At 41.9% G+C, this 21,066-nt stretch overlaps 1 protein-coding gene across 2 annotated transcripts in view; it reads left to right on the top strand.

The window, feature by feature from the left end:
- DPYD (dihydropyrimidine dehydrogenase) overlaps nt 1-21,066 on the top strand; it is a 3,539,101-nt gene that overhangs the window by 420,872 nt on the left and 3,097,163 nt on the right. For both annotated transcript variants that reach the window (XM_085601856.1, XM_085601855.1), the window contains exon 3: nt 9,360-9,442. In XM_085601856.1, coding sequence (XP_085457982.1) covers nt 9,360-9,442 — 83 coding nt within the window. The remainder of the gene's footprint in view (nt 1-9,359; nt 9,443-21,066) is intronic.

Genomic DNA, 21,066 nt, shown 5'->3' with positions numbered 1-21,066 from the left:
AGTGCTTCTTGTCTAAAATGTAATGGTATTTGTGTTCTCCTGATTGGCCTGTTTCTACTTTCTAGCAAGTCCCTAGCACAGTGCACCAGGTGTGCCCAGAGCATGTAAGGCAAATGCTACCAGTGGGCCTGTCACCGAAATGAGTAGCCCTGCAACCATGTCTCAAACCTGACACTGTATTGTCTGTGTATGCAGTTTTCAACTGCCATGTCGATCTGGCAAGGGCACCCACTTGCCAGGCCCAAACATTGTCTTTTATTACATGTAAGGCACCCCTAGGTAGGCCCAAGGTAGACCCCTGGGCAGGGAACAATACATTTAAAGGTAGAAGATGTGTTTTACATGTCCTGGTAGTGAAATACTGCTAAGTTCATTTTTTACTTCAGCAAGGTCTATATCTCTTCCATAGGTGAGCATTGGAGCTGCCTTGTAACCTCTTGCCAGTGTATCTGCCAATTGGGCGCTGATAGAAAATTTTAGTTTGGTGTCTCTGGGCTCACAATTTAAAAAGGCATCTTTTAGTGAAGTTGGTTTTTAAACTGCAGGTCTGAAAATGCCACTATTAGAAAGTTGGCATTTGCTTGCTTAACCACTCTGGGCTTTTGCCTGTCCCTAGAATACACGTCTGCATTGAATGACAGTTGGGCTTTGCGAATAGATTACTGTCGCACACACTGGAAGCTGTGGTGTACCCTGCATAGCCTGATGGCCCATCACCAGGCTGATTGGTCTTACTGAGCTAGAGTGGTGAAAGGAGTTGACACTTGCACCTGAGGAGGACTATGCCTGCCCTCTCACAAAGCAGTCTCCGCCCCCTGCAGTGCGTCTAGAGGCAGGTCCAGGAAGGGCAGGGTCTTCTGTAGTACAAAGACTTCCCTTTGAAGTTTGCCTATTTCAATGGCTGAATATGGGTATAAGTACTGGACCTGTGACCCCATATCCTCAGAACACTTCTGTGTTGAGGACGTTCTTCCAGGAAGAAGAGCTAGATAGCTGTCAGGAGGTACTGCCACTCTTCTGTTTACTTTGCTGTTTTGGCCTGCTGCTTTGCTTTTGTCCTGGAGGTGAAAAGACTGGACTTTGCTTTCTGCATCCTGCTTTTCAACGTTTCTCCAAGTGCTTGAGTTGTGCTTGCCTCCTGTTGGAAGTATCAGGGCCATCAAATACTTAACCTGCAACACCTGGGTTTTCTTGCTGAGAGCCCTACTCTGCCAAGTGGTGTCAATTCCAGTTCCGGTGCCCTTGGAAGTGAGTTTGCTGTGTTGACCAAGAAGAAATGAGTTAATCAACCTCATGTGACTTCAGAGCTGGCACTGCTCTTCCACACTGTGCTGCTGCCTGCACCGGAGCTGTGGTCCCCGCTGAATGCAACAACTTGCAACGCAAGCCCCGTCCCTGCTGCAGTGCCTCCAAAGAACCTCCACAGTGTGAGTCTCTAGTGCCATATCACCAACGTCTGTGACACCCAACTCTGACTCGGTCACAACACTTGTGGTCCAGTGATATGACCTCAACACCGCAAAGTCAACGCTATGTGGCCTGACTCTCGTTGTTTCATCAACCCCGCATCATCGTAAGGAACAGACGCATCGCCGCCAACCCCGCATCACCTCCCCTGTGCCTTGCAACACCCTGGGCGTTTCCGGCTCACTGAGTCTGCACCATCTCTTGGAACCGATGCCTCACTGCTCCAGTGATGCCTCACCTCCATTGGCCAATGCACCATCATGAGTCCTGAGATGCCACAGACCTGCACCAACAGTAAGGCACCAATGCCGCACCAGCTCTAGTTATGCCTCACCTCCCCAGTGACTTTCAACATCTTTGTTTTGTCATTGTTTCCAAAAGTGCTGGACTCAGGGTTTGCATGACTTCACCACCAGCCCACACTCCATTGCAGTCAGCCCTGAACTTTCGGATTAGACTTTGTCAAGCATGTCATGATAGTTTCAGCTGCAGCTATTGTGCTTCTAAATGAAATACTTGCATTTAATCTTGTAAAATTCATAACATGAACTTACGTTTGTTGGATTTTTTGTTGTTTTGGTCTTGTTTGATTCAAATAAATAGTGGTACTTTTGTGGTGTTCTCACTGTGCTACTGTGTGTGTGTACAAAACGCTTTACACATTGCCTCTGGGATAAGCCTGACTGCTTTGTGCCAAGCTACCAAGGGGTTATCTTAGGTGTGTAACTTACTTACTCTGACTAGAGTGAGGGTCCCGACTTGAACAGGGTGTAAAACCACTGTCAACTAGAGACCCCATTTCTAACAACCATCAAATTCTTTGTTTGCAATATATCTCTTCGCATACCGCCCTCTTCCAGCCTGAAATGAGTTAGAGTCACAAAAACATTCAGCGATTGTTTCCATCCTTTGTCTTTATTTTCCACTAGCACTGTAGAACTCGTATGCTTTTTTCTTCTTTTTGTCCACTTTCATTATGGCACCCTTTTTGAACATATGCTTTATTTCTCAATAGACAATCTGTCTTTGATCTTCCTCGAAAACCAACTCCCTTGGCTTCTTCTCTTGTAGTGGAACCATCTTGAATCCTATGTAACCAATTATAGTTGTTTTTAGTCCTGGCATCCTTGACGTGTTTTCCCCTGACTTTTTGCCTCTACCTCCTATATTTTTTACACTGTGCTGGAATACGTTTTTGCTGGTTTCAGATGCTTTTTGGCACTTTGCCGCTGCCGATCAGTGCCAAAGTGCAAGTGCTCCCTGGTTAAATTATTATTGTGAATGGTTATCCATGATTGGCATATTTGTTTTACCAGTAGGTCCCTAGTAAAGTGCACTGAGTGTGCCAGGGCTGGTGATTCAAATGCTACTAGTGGGCCTTCAGCGCTGATTGTGCCACCCACATGAGTAGCCCTAAAATGGTGTCTCAGGCCTGCCACTGCAGTGCCTGTGCGCAGTTTGTTAAATGCCATGTTGTCCTGGCCAATGTACCCACACTTGCTAGGCCTGACCCTTCCCTTTTCTTACACATTGGACCCCCCTATGGTAGGCCCAAGGTATCCCCCTGGGCAGGGTGCAGTGTATGTGAAAGGTAGGACATGTTCTAGTGTGGGGAACATGTCCTGATAGTGAAATACTGCCAATTTCGTTTTTCACTAATGAAAGGCTATCTTGTCCATAGGATAACATGGGGAAGGCTGTGTAACATGTTTACCTGCATATCTTCCCGTAGCAGCAAAATAATAGACAGTTGGAATCTTGTATCCCTGAACTCAGAATTTAATAACACATCCCCTAGACTTTAGATTAAGAAAATATTTATGATCAACAAGGAATCCCTGCCAAAGAAGAACAGCCAGGAAGACTGAGGAAAAGTGCTGCCATTGCTGAGTGTCTGGGAGCTGACCTGCAGTTGCTGTTATTGCTGAGGAAGAGGACTAAGGGACTGTCTGCTGTGTGCTTTGTCCCCCTTGCTTGAAGAGGAGCTGTGCTGTGTGCTTTTCCCCCTCTGAAGTATACCTGTCTCCAAGGGCCTGAGAAGAGCTGGCCTCCTGTTGAAACTCAGGGATATAAAAGTTTTGCCAAGGACTTCTACAACTCGCCCTACATCGTGCTCTGCTGTCCCTGCTGTCTCTGGGTTTATTTGTGTGTCCCCAGGACGTCGTTTGTACCGCTGTGCCACCCGGCTTGCTGGCACGCTTGGCTGCTCTCCACCAGTACTGAGAGCGCTGCGTACACTATCGCCGCCGGCCCATGAGATCCAGACAGCACACTGAGGGCCGGTATCTCTTCCCCACCAGCCCCCGATTGCCAAGATTGCTGCACTTTAATTTGGGATTCACTGCCGCACCTTCAGCTGTGTGCCCAAGGCAGGATCTGCCGAGGAGAAGAGCCACGAGAATCCCTTGCCGGCATTCACCGCTGCTGGCACAGAGGCCATAGCATCATCACTGAGCCACGCTGGGATTGGTCCCAGCGGTGCTGCGGGTCTCCCAGCGACAAGGAGGTTCGTCCTGATGGAGCCGCGCTGTGATTGGAGGAAGCGTGAGCCGCCTCCTAGCAACCAGGCCCCCACGCTCCACAATGAGAACGAAGCTGTGCCCAAGCGCGTCACCGAGGAGCCGCCGCCTTGAAGATCGCAGCGCAGACCGCCCAGCCCCATCCTGCCCTTAGGGGAACACAGCTCTGATCCACAATCAGAGCCTGCACCCGAAGCCGGTGTACTAGAGTGCATTACCAGCATGCCATGTCTTGGGGCGCTAAATGCTGCAATTGACTGGTGCTCGCTCGCGCATTGTGAAGGGGCGGTTTACTGAATTAAAGTGGAGCAAATAAGTGTAACACAGTCTGTGCTACAGCAGGGGCATTTATTGATAAGAGCACCATTTTTAAAGTGACTTTCACTACATTAGGAGCAGGAGTCCGACAGTCATAAGGACTCAACCAATTCCATTATTCTTACAAGTACGTTTTTACAAAAGAACATTGCTACAGTGAGCTTTTTCTACAAAAGAACCTTGCTACAGTGAACCTTTTACTAACAAACCATTACTGGAAGAGAGTCTATTTTTGTATGTTGGATTTATGTCATTTGACTCTCCCTAATCAAGATAAAGTGGTTTATATTTTTATAAGTAACTTGTGTAGCGTCCATTTGTGGTGTTTCACAGTGTTACTGTGAGTGTTGGTACAAATACTTTACACATTGCCGTGGGGATAAGCCAGTCTGCTCGTGCCAAGCTACCAAGGGGGTGAGCAGGGGTTATCAACAGTGTGTTTCCCCCTTACCCTGACTAGAAGCAAGGGTCCCTATTTGGACAAAGGTACTTACCTCTGCCAACTAGAGACCACCAGATATAACAGTTGTGTTAACCCAAGCATCCTGGGTTATGGTTTTCCAAGCTTTTTGAAAACATTTCTCAATTTGCCTCCCACTTTTCCTTGGAAAGAAGCAGAAATAGTCTACATACTCACCTGTTGAAGAGGATTGTTGACTTCTTGCTCTGGATGCTTTGCCTCATCCACCTTTCCCCTCTCTGGGGATAGAATCTTGGTCAACTGTGTCATCCTCTATATACGGGAAACAACCTTTACATCGCAGTGATTACACCGCAATGCCATTACAAACCGGTCGTTACAAAGACCGCGTTGTTACCACACAATGCCATTACTATGCAAGTCATTACATTGACTTGCAGTAGATGGCGCGCGAACATAAGGAATAGTATAGTTTACTATTCCAACACCTTCCCTAATGTTGCGTAGGCTGGAGTTGGAATAGTAAATTATACATTTTGTAATGTCGATGTAATGACTTGCATAGTAATGGTGTTGCGTGGTAACAACGCGGTCGTTGTAACAACCGCATTATAATGCCACGCGATGTAATGACTCGCGTAGTTATGAGTCATATTCTCTATATACACCTATTCCTTGACCCAATTGGGACTTATAATATCCGCTGCCAGAAGGTTGCCCTCTCCTTCTGGCCCAACCATATAAAGTATTACCTCCAAACACCTTACGCACAGAAAACTGTGCCTTATCTAACGCAGTAAAAGTTGAAACATATTTTCATAATGATTTAATCATACCCCCACAAAAAAAGACATCCTTTGGTCTCCTCTGTGGTTTATGTTCTTGCCAAATCCTCACATTTCAGGCTTATGGCAAAACAAAACTGCTTTTTTCCTTTCTGCTGTAAGGCTAGCATTCGTATTCCCAAAAAAACATATTGCCCTATGGCACCATCCTCATAACAATCCAATATGAAAATTGCCTCCAGTAACAAAAAGTATTGCAACCAAGTACAAATCTGGCTAATGGACCGAAAACATCCAGTAATTTGTCACTGTATTGTTTTAAAGAGTGTTCTAGTCGCTTCCTTGGGTCCCTGCTAAATTTAAACACATAAGTTAATGAGTTCGGGATCCAACTGGGCGTCATTGTCTACTTCTCATCCACTAGTGGGAGAGAGCATTCCGCTCTCATGACATTTCTCTCCTCTTTCTCTAGAGGTTTCCTTATTCTTTTTTTTCATATAGTCTGCCACGTAACCCAAAGGCCACCAATCTGAACTTCTTGGATGTCCCTCATTCCTTGGAGCCAACAATTTTTGTCCCAAGGGATCCTTTATTAACTTTCCAGAACCAACTCCAAAGTCTTCACTGTCACCAAACTCTGTACAAATATATTCACCATAATCCATATCAAAGAATCAAGGATATATTAATCCAAATCCTTTCTGTTATCCTCTGTCACCTTGTCAAACATTTCTTCATTTGCAGGGTTAATTTGCCTTTTACTTGTGACGTATTGGGCATTTTTTAGCATTTTCCACTTATTGGAGACACCCTCCTTGTCTGACATAGGTCAACATTCCCCTTACTCACCCAAAAAACTTCTCCTTTTCCTGTTGTCTTTCAACAAAAAGTTCCTTGTTTTCTGAACGCTATCTCTAAGTTCTTTTTTTACCTAAAAAATCCAACCCCTTTTAACTTTAATAATGAAACCCTGTTTGCGCTGTAATCTATCGTTTTTTCCCTCACTAAAAACAGACTAAGAGGATGTAACAGCACTATTAGCTTTCACAGCATATGCATGTCTTGAAACAGGCTCTAATGGCCTTCAAAATAAGCCTCAACGCAAGCGTGAAAGACTCATGTCAGGAGTACTAGAACAAAGGCTCCTATTTTTCCAATAGATTAGTCTCCCTTTTTTCTCATTCATATTAAAGTGCGATATCCTCATAAATAAAGTTAATCAAATACTGCTTAATACACTCACTCATACAATCTCCTAATGGACTCATAAATTGTGTCATGTCTCCAACATACTAAACTTCCATATAACAGAACTCAAAATATAAAGAAGATCTTAAAGATAAATATATATACTTATCTGCTCTGAAGCAGTAAACAAAAGAGGAAGCAGTTAGAGTAATGGGGAGTTGTATGGACTGGGAGTTCTATTTGTTTATGTTGTCATCGAGTGTACTAATTTTGGAACTTAAAAGTTTTGCAGCTCAGACGTGGTGACGCATAAACAACTGAGTTGCTCAGAATGGCCCTAAGCATATTAATTTAAGAAAAAATAATAATGCATCCCAGATCCAGAGCGAATCTAAAACGAATTCTCCAGCATGACACTTACCGCAATCTACCTTACCACTACCCGCTCCAAATGACTGAGAGTAAGTGGTTTCAGTTTGATACAAAACTAGGATGTCAGTGAGGATGCGTTTTTAAAATGTACAATTTTCCTTGTGAAATAGTCTCTCGCCTAAGAAGCTGTGTTCATTCAGCAGTGACAGGAGTTCTAATTAAATGCTGCAAAATATATGCAAAGAACGGGCTGTTCTGTCCTGGGCTATCGATGCTTTACCCCAAACCAATAAACCTCTTCTCAGAGGTTCGGCTGAGCAGAGACTGTCAGTTCTTGAGTCTTCTTGTGTGAGCTGAAAACATCTTTATTTGTACACCTATTTTTTTCATTTAAGCATTATGTTACAGGAATTTATGTTTAAAATTACATTTGTCTAGCACTGCCAGAATGCTAGTGCGAGAGTACAAATACATAATTAAAACACATCATTTGTATTTAAAACGTGTAAAATGTGTGATAAATAAAGCTGGATATGTGCATTTGCACTCCATGACCATTTTCTCTAAGTGCTCAGTGGTGTACAGTGGAGTAATGCACAATGAGCACCCCTTGCAGAATGTGATGAGGGTCCACTGAGTCTTCCATTTCTCACAAATATGTATTGGCCTTGGGATGAAAGGTGGTCCCCTGAAGGGCTGGGGCCTTTGCTACTCAGCCCTGAAATATCCTAGTCCATTTTAGCAAAGTTCAAAGAGAACACGGCCCTTTCTTTCTTTTTTTTTACTAATTATAAATGAATATTCCCATCTTATTTCTATTTTAGACATATTGTGGTGTTCCAAAAAAAGGCATGCAAGGCTATAATACAAAAAAGAGTACCACAGGAGTACTACGGTACATACTCCAAATTGTTCTTGTCATCAGGTCCTCAGGTCATGATGCTTTCGAAATACCTATCTTTCACTAATATATTTTTCAGTCTGGCTTAGAAACAATTTACACAGCTATAGCTGTCCAGCCAGCCTCATGCCACAAAAATATCACAAACAACAAATACATACATATATTCATAAATAGCAGCAGCGGCCGGCACAGGTAAATGCGATGAGGCAGTGGGGTCAGGGTGGGATGGGGTGGGAGCAGGGCTCTAGTCTGGGGTACACGCAGGTACACGGCGGTCCCCCACTCTTTTCACAGGGTGGACACCGTTCCCCCTGCCAAGAAGCTGGGCCCCACAGACATAAGCTGGACGTGTCCCGGTGTCATTTTCAGACACCGGGACACGTTCAGCATGTGACATCATGAGGTCATTTGCATATTGTCAGTCACCCCACTTATTTTTATAGGACTTGTGCCCTGGGTGGGAGTGGGGGGACATCCACAGATGATGGAACAGGTATAGTTAAATACATAAATAATACCTATTCCATTGCCCCTGCCGCGCCCTGCCCCGCTTCACTGCTCTTAACTGTGCCGGCCGCCGCTGGTTAATAGAGTGGCTTATGGTTGTATATAGCATGGGACAATGGATCAGCCGACTTCAGCCATTGGATCTCTTACACGATGAACGATGGCAATTTTCCTGATCAAATGTTCAAATCAAGCTAGAGCTCTTTAGTGACAAGACTGGTGGGCCAGTACTTTGAATAATCATTGGCTTTTTCTTTCCATTTTTTATCCTTCTATCTTTTTTATCCATCCTGGCTTGTCTAGATAATGTCTTCAGGTTCCAGTAATTCTGCAAACACTACATTTTTTCGCACCAATACAATCATACTTTCCTTTGATGTGCATTAAACCTAAATAGGGGTTTCTATAACTCTTGTACAAACCCATGCGTGCTCAGAAGCGCTCACACTGTTCTGTTAAAATTACTGTGAATTTTTCTTGCAAACGTTTGGCAGCCATGTTTGTGGAAGAATGTTTTCTGTATTTTTTTTACACTTACGCTTGCAGCATCTTTAAAAAAAAAATAATAATAATAACTACTACCACAGCTTGCCACGGTCAGATTTATTGCCTATCCAAATGTTTGTTTACATTTAAACTTGATGAAATATTGTGTACCTTAATTGCTGAAATAAGGTTTGGTAGCAACTTTTGCACATCACTCAAGTGTTGTTCGCAGGTCGGCTGCACGCTCTAAAAAACTTGATGAACATGGGTATGTCTATGGTAACATTTAAACAAAATGTGTGTATATGGACATGGGTAAATTGATGGGTAGATGGACAACAGCACATATATATTTTCAGACTAACCTCTGGGCTCTTTTATTTTTTCCATAGGGCTGCGAGAAGCTTGAAAATAATTTTGATGACATCAAACACACAACACTGGGTGAGCGGGGAGCGTTGCGAGAAGCAATGAGGTAAGTCAGAATCACCATGGAAACGCTAAGAGACGTGGTGAAGGAAAAGCCATTCCTCATTATTGGGGGAACAAATGGGCCCATTGGCAGCATTCAGACCTGTTCTCTGCGGAATTCATTTGTCATTGGAGAGGTTTCCCTTTAGGCCATGCGCTGGCATTAGGGTTGCATAAATGGGCAGTGTCGCTGCACAATATACCATGCACATGTTTCATTTGCTACTTGCACTGCTTAGGGACTGGAGGATTATAGGTATCCCTAACGTAAAAAGAAAGTTACAATTGTCCGTTCGAACCGTACATGTGTTAAGGGACGTGTAAAAAGTGTGTTAATCGAATTTTTGGGTCTTGTGATTTATTGTAATTAATGTTTCCTGAGTGGGACTATTTTGCAAAACACTCAAATGAAGTTAAAACACGCACTGTTTAAGCTCGTTTGGTGATTCCGTTCCTTAGGTGAAAGTTGCGTGACTTTGTAGGACTTTTTACAGAACTGCTGTAATGGTGTCCTTGATGGTTTCCAGTTACTCTGATGTCTGACAACTTTCGCCAGAGCCGCTTTTTATTCAAGGCACTTTTCGGTCTGGGCTTGTAAGTCCGTATTTGTGAAAGGAAATCAGAAGCTACAAGTTCTATAAAGCAAATGTTGTTGAAGCCAGAGCTCACTGAAGGTTTAGTCAAAAGGTGTCGCTAAAGGAACTCCTTAGGTCGTCAAATGGAAGTTCAAGACTGGAAGTGAGGTTGAATATTTTTAAGCTTATTGATGAACTTCCTTAATAAAATATATAGTATGTATTGTTTTATGCTGTTTTAATATTGTTTATTGGTTTTAAGTCTCTCATTTTTTACACGAGTATGTGTTTTTTGTTCAATGTATGTGGTTTTAAGGATCTGTAAATCCGGAATATACATACATATCTATCTATCTATCTATCTATCTATCTATCTATCTATCTATCTATCTATCTATCTATCTATCTATCTATCTATCTATCTATCTATCTATCTATCTGTATATTTATATAAATACTTATATATAACCATTTCAGTATGAAAAAACCCCAAAAAGGTAATGAAATATGGATAAAATAATTTAGTTAATCATTTTAGTTAAAATTATATATGTGTACATGATATTAAATTGATTGCTTTTGAAATACCTAAAGTACAGTTAATTTACACAAATTGTTCAAATTGTTCAATCCAAAGCTTTTTGTTTATTTTACTTTTTGTGTGAAGGAATGCTTGTGTGATGTAGACATTCATTTCAGTATGTGGTAAGGTTCCTTTTGACCAATTGACCTGTTGGACTCATGCATACAAAACTAAGATATGAGACGTAAAGCCCAAAGTAAGAGATATGGTGTCTTGACAATATGGAACTAGGTGGTAACCATATTCATATCATGTACTCTTTGCATATGGTAAAAAATTAGCCCTTTATTTCCAAAGATGAGAACAAGGCATGCAAAGTTACCAATTGCACGCACATTTGTTTATCAAGTGCCTGGATATATGAATACAGTAGTTGGGTGCAGATGGGATGCAAATTAGTAACTCAAGAGAGGGCACTTGCATCGGGCCCTCAAAAAAAGTGGGGCCATATTATCAAAAACGGCACAAACATTATCGCCGCTTTAGAGGCAGGAAACTGCAGCTAAAGCGGCGATAAGGGGCTTGATAATATGCCCTAGAGAATTCCAATAGAAGCCCAGGTTTGATGTCCTTGACATCAGAACCTGGGCATCTATTGGAATTCTCTAGGGCATATTATCAAGCTCCTTATCGCTGCTTTAGTGGCAGTTTCCTGCCGCTAAAGCGGCAATAATGTTTGCACCATTCTTGATAATATGGCCCTGAGATTGTTGGTCTGAAGAAGGGATTGAATTATCTGGATTTTAGTTCTACCCTGGAAATCTGCAGTGGCAGAGGAAAGTTTGAGTGGCAGGTTAACTCGTTCCAGTTTTAGGGAGAGGGTAGGGATTTGTTGTTTGTGCCTTCTGGATCTTGAGGCTTTTGAAAGTGAGGAACTGCAGTGTGTGTGGAGGTCTACAGAGAATCAGGATTTTTAGTGCAATAGTTCTGGGATAGTAGTGGAATAGTTCTGCAAAATATTTTTAATTTGATGTTGCTTTCCGCACATAGATATATAAATTCAGCATGGCGTAGCACCCAGGGTGCTATTTGAAACTGAACAAAAGTCATAATATGTGACTTCTACCATTTACATTATTTCTTCTACAGTCTTTGCTGACTGTGCCTTGAATGTATGATGCCAATTAGGAAAGTTCTTGAGAGGAATTCTACACTGTTTACATAAAGCGCTTGGTTGTGTGCATGTAGCTCTTCATGTTGAAACTTTCTTTGTACCGAGCTCAACAATTTGGTAGTATGTGCATCATATTAGCTTAATATTCTATCTAAGGATTATTTAAAATTGGTGAGTAGAGTTTCATAAATTTAAATTTGTCAAACATTACCTTGAGGCGAAACTTTTGTTGTGTAAGAATTCTCCATCTAAGTTTTTTCTTTTGCTGTTTTTCTTTTCATTGAACACTCATTTTGTGTGCGTTTTATTAGCACTTTTTACTTGTATATTTTCTTTAAAGTGACCAATTTAGTGAAGTTTACAAATTAGCTTACCATATTATTTTCTGCTTCCACTGTAGGAATGCAAACTAATGGTTTTCAATGTGGATTGTTCTACCAGTAAAAGGTACAAAGAAGCCTGGCAGGCTATACGATCCCTTGGCCCAAAGTTTTATTCAAGTTAATCAAATTATCCATATGGAACATCTTAAAATATTGAAGCAACAACACAGGCTTGAGAGAGAAAATAGCTGTTTCTGTAGGCACCTCAGTTTTGATGGGACAATGCAATTATATAAAAGAAAACAGAAGCAAACAATAATTAAAACAGTCAGCACTTATGCAATACATTTGAATTATGCTCATTGAGCTTCGGTCCTTGAGGTAAGCACATGGGTGCTCGACTTGACTCATTGTCATTATGACTCGAGAAACTCAGTATCAGATTGTCTGTTTATAAACTAATGATTAAAGGTGTGTTACCAATAGTCCGATGCTTTGTTAAATAAAGGCTCAGGACTGAATAGTCTATGGCCCTGCCTGGGGAAGAGCGCAATCTGATCACCCTCTACATGCATATTTCAGCTACCTATGTCTTTCCATCTATATTTCATTTGTTTGTTAGTCTGTCCTTGCAAATAAAGCTACAGTGGAATTGTGACTCTTTGTTTTGATGACCATCAGTAGGTCATATTTGCCAAGCGACCCTTAAGTCATGTTTGGCACCATCAGCCCGTCCTGGGGTTTTTGCCCACAGCACATTGTGTTCCAGTACTTTCAGTTTCTCTTTAACGTTGTTACGATGGCTAAAGAATCCCAGCACGCAAAGTGTTTTCGTTAAATGTTAATGTCTTCTCTGTTCCAAGAAAGTACAGTGAATGCATTTGTGTGGCCCAGGACTGTACCTGGAAGGAGCAGAACAATACAACAACCAATCCCATGAGTAAACAAGCATTGGCAAAGCCACTAGGTCTGGCATTGGGCTTCAGCCTATTTGCTTTGTCAATGCTCGTTTTATTCTGTCATGGTTTGTGAAAACTTTCTTGCTTGGGAAGCTGACAGGCGCTCATCAGTCAAAAAAAATAATCATTGTCTAAAAACAAAAATATGATTTTGCCTCGAAAAGGAGACATTTGTCATAGTTTTGTGTTTAAATATGCACCTTATGGAATGTCACTCCCAGTGAATTAACTAATGGCTGTTGTGGGCTAACCCCCTGCCCATGCTGCAAGCTGTAGTGTGCAGAAGAAAAATGGGAATTACAGAACCACAGACCATTTTTTTATGCTTGGCATTAGCCCGTATCTTTAGATTTTTCTAATATTACAAACATGCTTAATTGCAGGGCCTGTTCATCCGTTGCTCTGTTACTATATTTCCTTCTGAAACAGTTTTCGCAACACAGTCGTTGGATATGCCCCTCAATTTGACCTGTTTCCTTTTGCGATGACCTACCATTTTTTAAAAAACTGTGCTTTAAATGTCTGACCGAGATAATTTATTAAAAAGGTGACATTAGATCATGTCACTTTTATGTGTTTATTTATTAAAACCTATTTGCAAGTACTTGACTGCTAAGTTTATCACACAACCCAACAAATCTGCTTCATTTAAAAGGGATGAACCTATTTAATACCCTCTAAAACAAAGCTTGTATTTTCTAATGTGTTTTTTTTGCCAGGGACAGCTGCTATAGTAGGAGCTGCAGTAGAATGTTAGTGTGAAAATCCTTTTTAATATTCTTTCTTGCAGTTATGAATATATAATAGACATATTTACATATTATAAGCTGTTGTTTAAGTTTACAAATATGGGTTTCAGAATCTCGACATGAAAAGAATGTCTGTGTGTACTATAAAGGCTATAAAAAAAAGCTATTGCAATACATTTTTGGATGAAAACATTTAATTAGTATTGCCGTCATAAGTTGCTTAGATGTAACCTGTGATCGAAGTCTCACAGCGCTTACACGGATAAACCCACAAGGATCAACGGACTTTGCTATCAGAGTGATCAGAATTTGCTATCAGTAGTGACCTGAGTTGAAGGGCGGCCCGCAACAAATGTGGCAGCTATAATGTTTAACAAGTGAACGCAAGCAATTCTACAGAAAAAAATAACTTAACATTCCAAACCATTGTAAAATAAATGGATAAAAACGCAATGAGTAAAATGCTGAAAAGATAAGGGTAAAATATATTCTGTGGAGCAAACCTGAAGGTGATGAGGACTGAAGGAGTTGAGAAAGTTTCATTTGGTGCTACCTACAGTATCTTTAATCTTGATTGACCTCAGTAGGCTGGATGAAGAACATTTTGGGTTCCAGTGCAAGGTCTGGATAGTGAGTTGTCAGATAATTTATGTGACTTTGTCCTAGTCAGTTGCAGAGTAATGAAACCTTCTGGAGATTTTTACAGGTCAATGGTGCAAATCACACAAAGTACTCACCAAGAACTCCTTAGCGTCAGATTCACATCATCTGAGGAATTTGTGGAGCCTTAACTGCGGTGCCTTAAAACTCAGAGAATGAAAATGACAGTAGGGATCCCACTGAGGTAGCTTCTTTTTCTCCTAAGGTCCTGAATTAGTTCCTGGGATATGGATTTTTTCGTTTACTAATTTCAGAGTCAGTTTTCATAGCAATGCTATCTCAAGTTAAACCTTCAAATTTACAGGATTGGTCGACAAACTCCAGTTAAGTTTCCACTAGTCTCTGATCCTGGATGGCCTGCATCCCCCATCCACTGGAAGCCAGTTCCACAAAGATAATCAATTTTCTATAGCTGAAACTTAATCCCCCTATGACTGTGTGTCAAGAAGAGACTAACACCCCCTCTCCTTGAAACGTTTCTGAGAGCAAGGTTTCAAGAAGGTTTTTGAGACAGCCACCCAGTTATTGTCTGCTATCTTCTGGACGGTAGTGCAGATATTCTTTTTTCATCTTTCTTTTCCAAGTAGTTTCTGAAGAAAAAGTGACTTTACAAAGGCTTTTAAAGTTGGTCATCAGGGGTACTCCTGTCTAAAAACTGAGCTACGTATCGAACTTTCTTCGACATTCTCTAAGTGTGTGCACATTTGCAAGGTCAGTTGTTACACAATTTCGATGGGTAGCTTAAGTGGCCTTTGCACTGCAGAAGTGGAAAACCATTCCTAATGCCACAAGTGGCCACTAAATACAGCGTGAGTACTTGTGCCACTTAGCAATTAGCCCTATGCCCTTCCCCATTGCTGTTCTTTGCTTGATCAGTCCTATGTCTGCCAGGATATCAGAAACCCTGGCTCCTACTGCTTCAGTGTCCAATACATGACACCATTAGGCTACCTTGAGGCCCACTTCACCCCCCCTTGCTGCCCACTCCACCTCTGCTCCCTGCATCTCATAGCTGAGGAGAGAGTTTCAATTACCAATATTAATATTGCCCCAGGAAGCCCCACCAGTGCAATATCTTGTAACAGGATATCCTGTCTTTCATCAGTCACTGGCAGATTTAATTACACCATGGATGAAATTGATTGAGTTTTGAAAACTTCACCCAATTAAACCAGGGCAAATTAACTCACTTCACCTAGAATCTTGGATGAAGTTAAAACTGCACACAGAGTGCAGTTGTCATTCATAGTGAGATTTGGTTTCCGGTAATTCAAATCTCAATAGGGTTTTTAGGAATTCATATGATGGAAGCAAGATATTTTGCCATCGCATATTTGTTTCCTCCCCCTCAACACCAGCCATTACGTTTTCATACCGTAGTCATAACATAGGAGGAAAACAAATAATGTCACCATTGCTTGACTATTGCACCACTATAGTACCTGAGGAGGGAGATCACAGAGATTCCTTTTAGCTCTCACCAACATATCAAGGCTGGTATGTTAATCCACTTTTTCAGTTCCAATTCAAGCAAGGCCAAAAACTGCTCCTCCTAACTTCTGTTATTTTTTTAAAGCACATTTTTGTTTGTTTGCCAACTCAATGGTTGGCCTCATCTGCCCATTTGCAAGACCTACTTTGAATCCTCCCCACCTCAAACTCTCCCCACCTCTGAATGGGTAATTGCAAATTAAATTCACTTCATTTTCAGAGTTGTGAATCCTAAATCCCCTATCACATTTTCATAAAACAAAGTAACCAACTAGAGTTTTCTAATTTACAATAAGCGTAGTCCGATTAGGGTATGATATTATTTTGATCCTTGTATCTGCATCCAAAAGACACAACATTGTTGGACGGAATGCTGAACATATCAAAACAATCACCCCCAGTCAAGAGATCTGCGTTAAATCCATCATTCTTTTGCTCACCATGCCACCCCAGTTTAGATCTGGCCATATGCAAATCAGTCTTGACCCTGTGCTTCATGGGAACAGTCCAGCCTGAACTGCCAAGCCAGGTTTTCCCTGGACCCGAAACAAGCATCCTAGGACCAGTTTACGGGTTTCACCCCTCATCAGCCAGGACAGCTTGAATCCAGTGGCACACTGCATTCTGTCATCACTTGTTGTTTTTGCATTTGTCACCCCGAGTGGGATGGGTATGCCAAGACATGGGTTCCGTGCTCTCCATGCCACTGGAGTCAAGCTATCCTGGCTGAAGAGGGGTGAAACCCTGAAACCGGTCCTAGGATGCTTGTTTACAGTCCAGGCCTGGCAGTTCGGGCTGGACTGTTCCCATTGGGCACAGGATCTAGACTGATTTGCATATGGCTGGGTTCAAACTGGAATGGCATGGTGAGCAAAATAACGATGGGTTTAGACCCAGATCTCTGAACTGGGGTGAATGTATGACATTGTTCTGCATTCTGCCCATCAATTGTGATGTATCTGCATCCAGACACTAGGGGCCTCTGCAGTGTTTAGTGGTTGTAAACCCTCAGATTCAGTTAATCTGAGGCTTTACGACCTCTAAAAGACCTTTTTAAATGTATTAAACCCATTTAAGGATTCTGAAAATACTTTCTGAATCGTTAAATGGGTTGAGTAAACATTAAAGAATTTCTATTTGGTAGGGAAGTTTTAAGGCCATCCCTTCCAAATACTAATTGCTTAAGGTCTGTATTAATATTTTGTGTTTAAAATCCTGTCTCAAAATATTAATATTATACCACAAACTGAAAAGAAGTAGAAATCTATTTGTAAATGGGAGGGGGTCCCTAAGGGGCACCGTCTCCTTTGTAAATGGTAATTTTTTTTATGTAAGCAGTGGTACCATTGACCACTACCTAATCTTAAAAGATTTGTAAAAATGTTCTGTTCAAAAGAAAAAAAAACCTATCCAGTTTTCCTTTTAGGAAAATAAGCTGTATTTAATAAAAATATAGCCTTATTTAAAAACTATTCCCCACGCACCACAATGTCAGCTAATGAGCTCTGTCATAATGTTGTACTTTTCTATTACCTCATTGCGACACACGGCCGGCCTGTTTGTAATTTTAATACTGCGGGAGGAACAATGCCAAAGCAAATATCCAAAAACCTAAGTATACATTTGTCCTGTCATCATAGTGGACTGGAGTTTAGGGAGGGTGTTGTTTCGTCTCCATAAGAACATCTACCCCATTAACAAAGAATCTTAACACCCTAACATAAAATATCTTCTTACAGAAACTGCAGGTCCCTGATGTTTAACCCACCCTCCTGTAGCTAGCAACACAAGACTTTCTGCTCACTACCACAACAAAAAGGGTAATCCAGGCATGCATCCCTAAGTTAAATTGCTTTTCCGTGCCAATTGTTATTTTCGACGACCGTAGGTGTTCCAGCTTCTAAGTTTCTCCAGATTTGCTTGCTCTTGCCTCTCCCATCTACAAATAGTAACACCACTTATTCCACCTCCTTTCTTCACCACATCTAAATTCCCTCCCTTCTGACTGCACTCACTCCACAACACGCCAGCGCACTTTTCTCACTCCACCGCTCACTGTATGAAACTCTGTCAATGACCACTTTTACTCTCCCTTTCACTCTTTCATGCTCCTACTCACTTTTCATTATTTACAACATATCCCATTCAATTTACCATGCCCTACGACTTGTTTCATCATTCACTGACACATTCACATACGTGCTATTACACTTTCCTCATCAGCATCACCAACTACTCACTTCACTCTACCACACTCACTCAAGATTGCATCTCACACTCCGTTATCCACAACATTATTCAATTGACCTCACCTCCTTCTAATTCCGCTCCATTCAGTCCATTGTTCATCACAGAAACTGCAGGAGCAGTCCACCGATCTAGAGGAGTGCCTTCAAAGGAGGGCAAATGAGAGTCAAGTATTTCAGGAATAGGGTGAGTTGGAACATGTGCTTTTGTGACTTTGTACAATGGGGCATATCAACTTAGTCCTCAACTAAGAGTTCCAGAGATGAAAATTTTAGGAGCGATTGGGCCATCTCACAGGTATTCAGTAACCCTGGGCAAAGTACTACACTTCGGAGCATGCGTAGTTTGCACTACTACGCAAAATGCATGTGTAGTGTAGCAGCAATATCAACAATACCCACAAATGCTTTGATAAAGCAATTTTACATGAAAAAAGCAAATGGCCAATTCACAAAAGAGAACTGTGAATGAAAATATTAGGCAATGAGAGAGGTGATGATTTTGGGGTTCCCCCTAACATAGGGGGAGTACCAAGCAGATGCCTTGAACACAAAGAGCATATCATGGTGGTGAACGATTCAGTGGTAATCTCGTCCCATAATGCTTTGCAGGGCCTTTAGTTGGGATTGTATTTTTGCCAATAACTGTGCTTGGGGTGGTCCTAAGAGGATGGGACCACTACCGAATCGTTCAAGAAGATGTGCTTTTTGTTTTCAAGACATCTGCTTCATTCTCTCCCTAGCTTAGCGAGGATCCCAGAATCATCACCTCTCTCACTGCTTGCTAATTTATCATTTTCACTTTTGTTAAATGACTATATGCATTTTAGCATATATAGACAGAGATACTTATTTTATCATAGCTTGCACTGTGCAAGATGCTGTTTGCAATTATTGCTCAGAGCAGACAAGCACACAGTGCTAACAGCTATGCACTACGCAGTTTGCAGTGCAGTTTGCGTAGCAGAGCGTAGTTTAAAGTGTACTTTGCGTAGCTACGTGTAGTGCCACTATGCAAACTACGCCCTGGGTTAGTACTCAGTAGGCCTATCTTTCAGTTTAACAAACAGAACTTTATAAATTACATGAATTAGGATTGCTGCTTGTATGAACTTTCTAAAAAAGTCTCACTGGTGTACAATTCAGATTTTCATAATTGCTTTCAGGTGTTTAATGTATTGTTGTTTATTTTATGTCCAATCAATGTAACGTATTGTGTTGAAACAGAAAGTGTTTTCACAATTTCAACCGTTCCTGACATTGAAAAAATAGAAACTATTGAAATAAGTGGTTAAATAAATAAACAGGACCAATGAATCAAGGTTGGGTCCTTTGATAACAGCATTGAATGTGGTGGCTAAGTTTTTTGATTTGTAACATTTAGAAACTTGGCATTTTCTTGTTCTGACCATTTGGTGCTGGTTGCCTGTGTCGTGGGTCACATGACTGTGAATAGCTTAGCTGCTGATCGTTGTGTATTCCTCCCAGACAGTGATACGGGGGGGTAGGAGTTGGCAGGATGGTCCATCTTGGAGGACAGATGGGGTTGAGCTGTTCCTCTCACACTTACATTTAAAACAGCTGCCTGCAGCATACATACGAAGGAACCTGGCACCAGTTTTTTTTTCACCTCGAAATTATTGAAGCCTTGACAGGGGAAGGGAAGAATGTTTCAGAACCAGATGTGAGATTAGTATAGGGCCCCCCACTTCAGAGGCTGGCACCAAGTATAAATATTGGACCTTCTAAACTACCTCTTTATTACACACCTGGACCTGCAGACATTGCAAGAGGAAGAGCTACCTTCATCCCCAGAGGACTGCTCTGCTGCTTGAGTCCTGCCATGTCCCCAGGAGGACTGCCCTGCTGTTTCAGGCCTGCCTTGTTCCCCAGAGGATTGTCCAGCTACTTGAGGCATGCCCTGATCTCTGAGAAGGAAGAGTGGACATTCTCCCTTCATCCCAAGCTACCTGATTAACTCAAAAGGTCAGATGACTGACCTCCTGTTATGCACTACAGGGACACAACATGCGACAGAGGCCTCCCTGCAACTGCCCAGCAGGCATGCTGCACTGGAACTGCAACTGGACATGCCTGAGCCCTGTTGGCCTTTGTCTGGAGTGAGTCTCTGATCCCCAAGAGGTGCCTCCCCAGGTCCTGGGCCCTTGGCTAGAATGAAAGTGTAATTCTCTACAAGAGAAGGTGAAATCCTGAAGTTTTGGGATCTTTGTGACCACAAACGGTCCAGTATGTGCTGAGACTGCCAAAGCAAAGCTCCTCTGAACCAGACTCGTTGTGAACACCAGCGATGCAAGATCTTCACTTCGCACTACAGCAACAATAGCCCAAGGTGAGCAGCAATGGGAAGGTCCAACAATGACTATTTGCAATGCCTGACTAGATATTTCTGCTTCAGCGATGACCTTCTGAGACACAAGATCTGCTCTTTGTGCTACAGCCACAACCAACTTTGATGCTGTTGGTCGGATATGAATTTACCTTAAAGAAATTAAAGGACAAGAGGCATTTGGAAAAACAGAAACAAGTTGGTTTAATTAAATGCAGTGGCCGGGATTATCTCGACAGAATGTGCCTGAAGAAAGTTTCCTATTGTTCAAAGTTGTGGCGGGTTTTATACATTTTGTGAAGTACCATAAAACGATGTTTGCATTTTTAAAAGTCATTGCAGCCACAAATTCAACAGGTTTGGGCTCCTGATAAGGACACAGATGGCTTTCGACCTCAGGGCGAGCAAGTGTGGGCCAGTGTGCATGTGTCCAGATGTCTGGCATGAGGGACGCATGATCACTACGTGTGATGTGCATGTCATGTCCTGATTGGCTAAGTGTTTCAATCTACATGTGGCATCTAGCTTTGTGGTATTTTTGGGGAACGCAAGCTTTTGGCCGAACATGTTTTATTGAGGCA

Source organism: Triturus cristatus, chromosome 4_2 (assembly GCF_964204655.1).
Source record: "Triturus cristatus chromosome 4_2, aTriCri1.1, whole genome shotgun sequence".
NCBI classification, from domain to species: Eukaryota; Metazoa; Chordata; class Amphibia; order Caudata; family Salamandridae; genus Triturus; species Triturus cristatus.
This window is presented reverse-complemented; position numbering and strand designations above follow the sequence as displayed.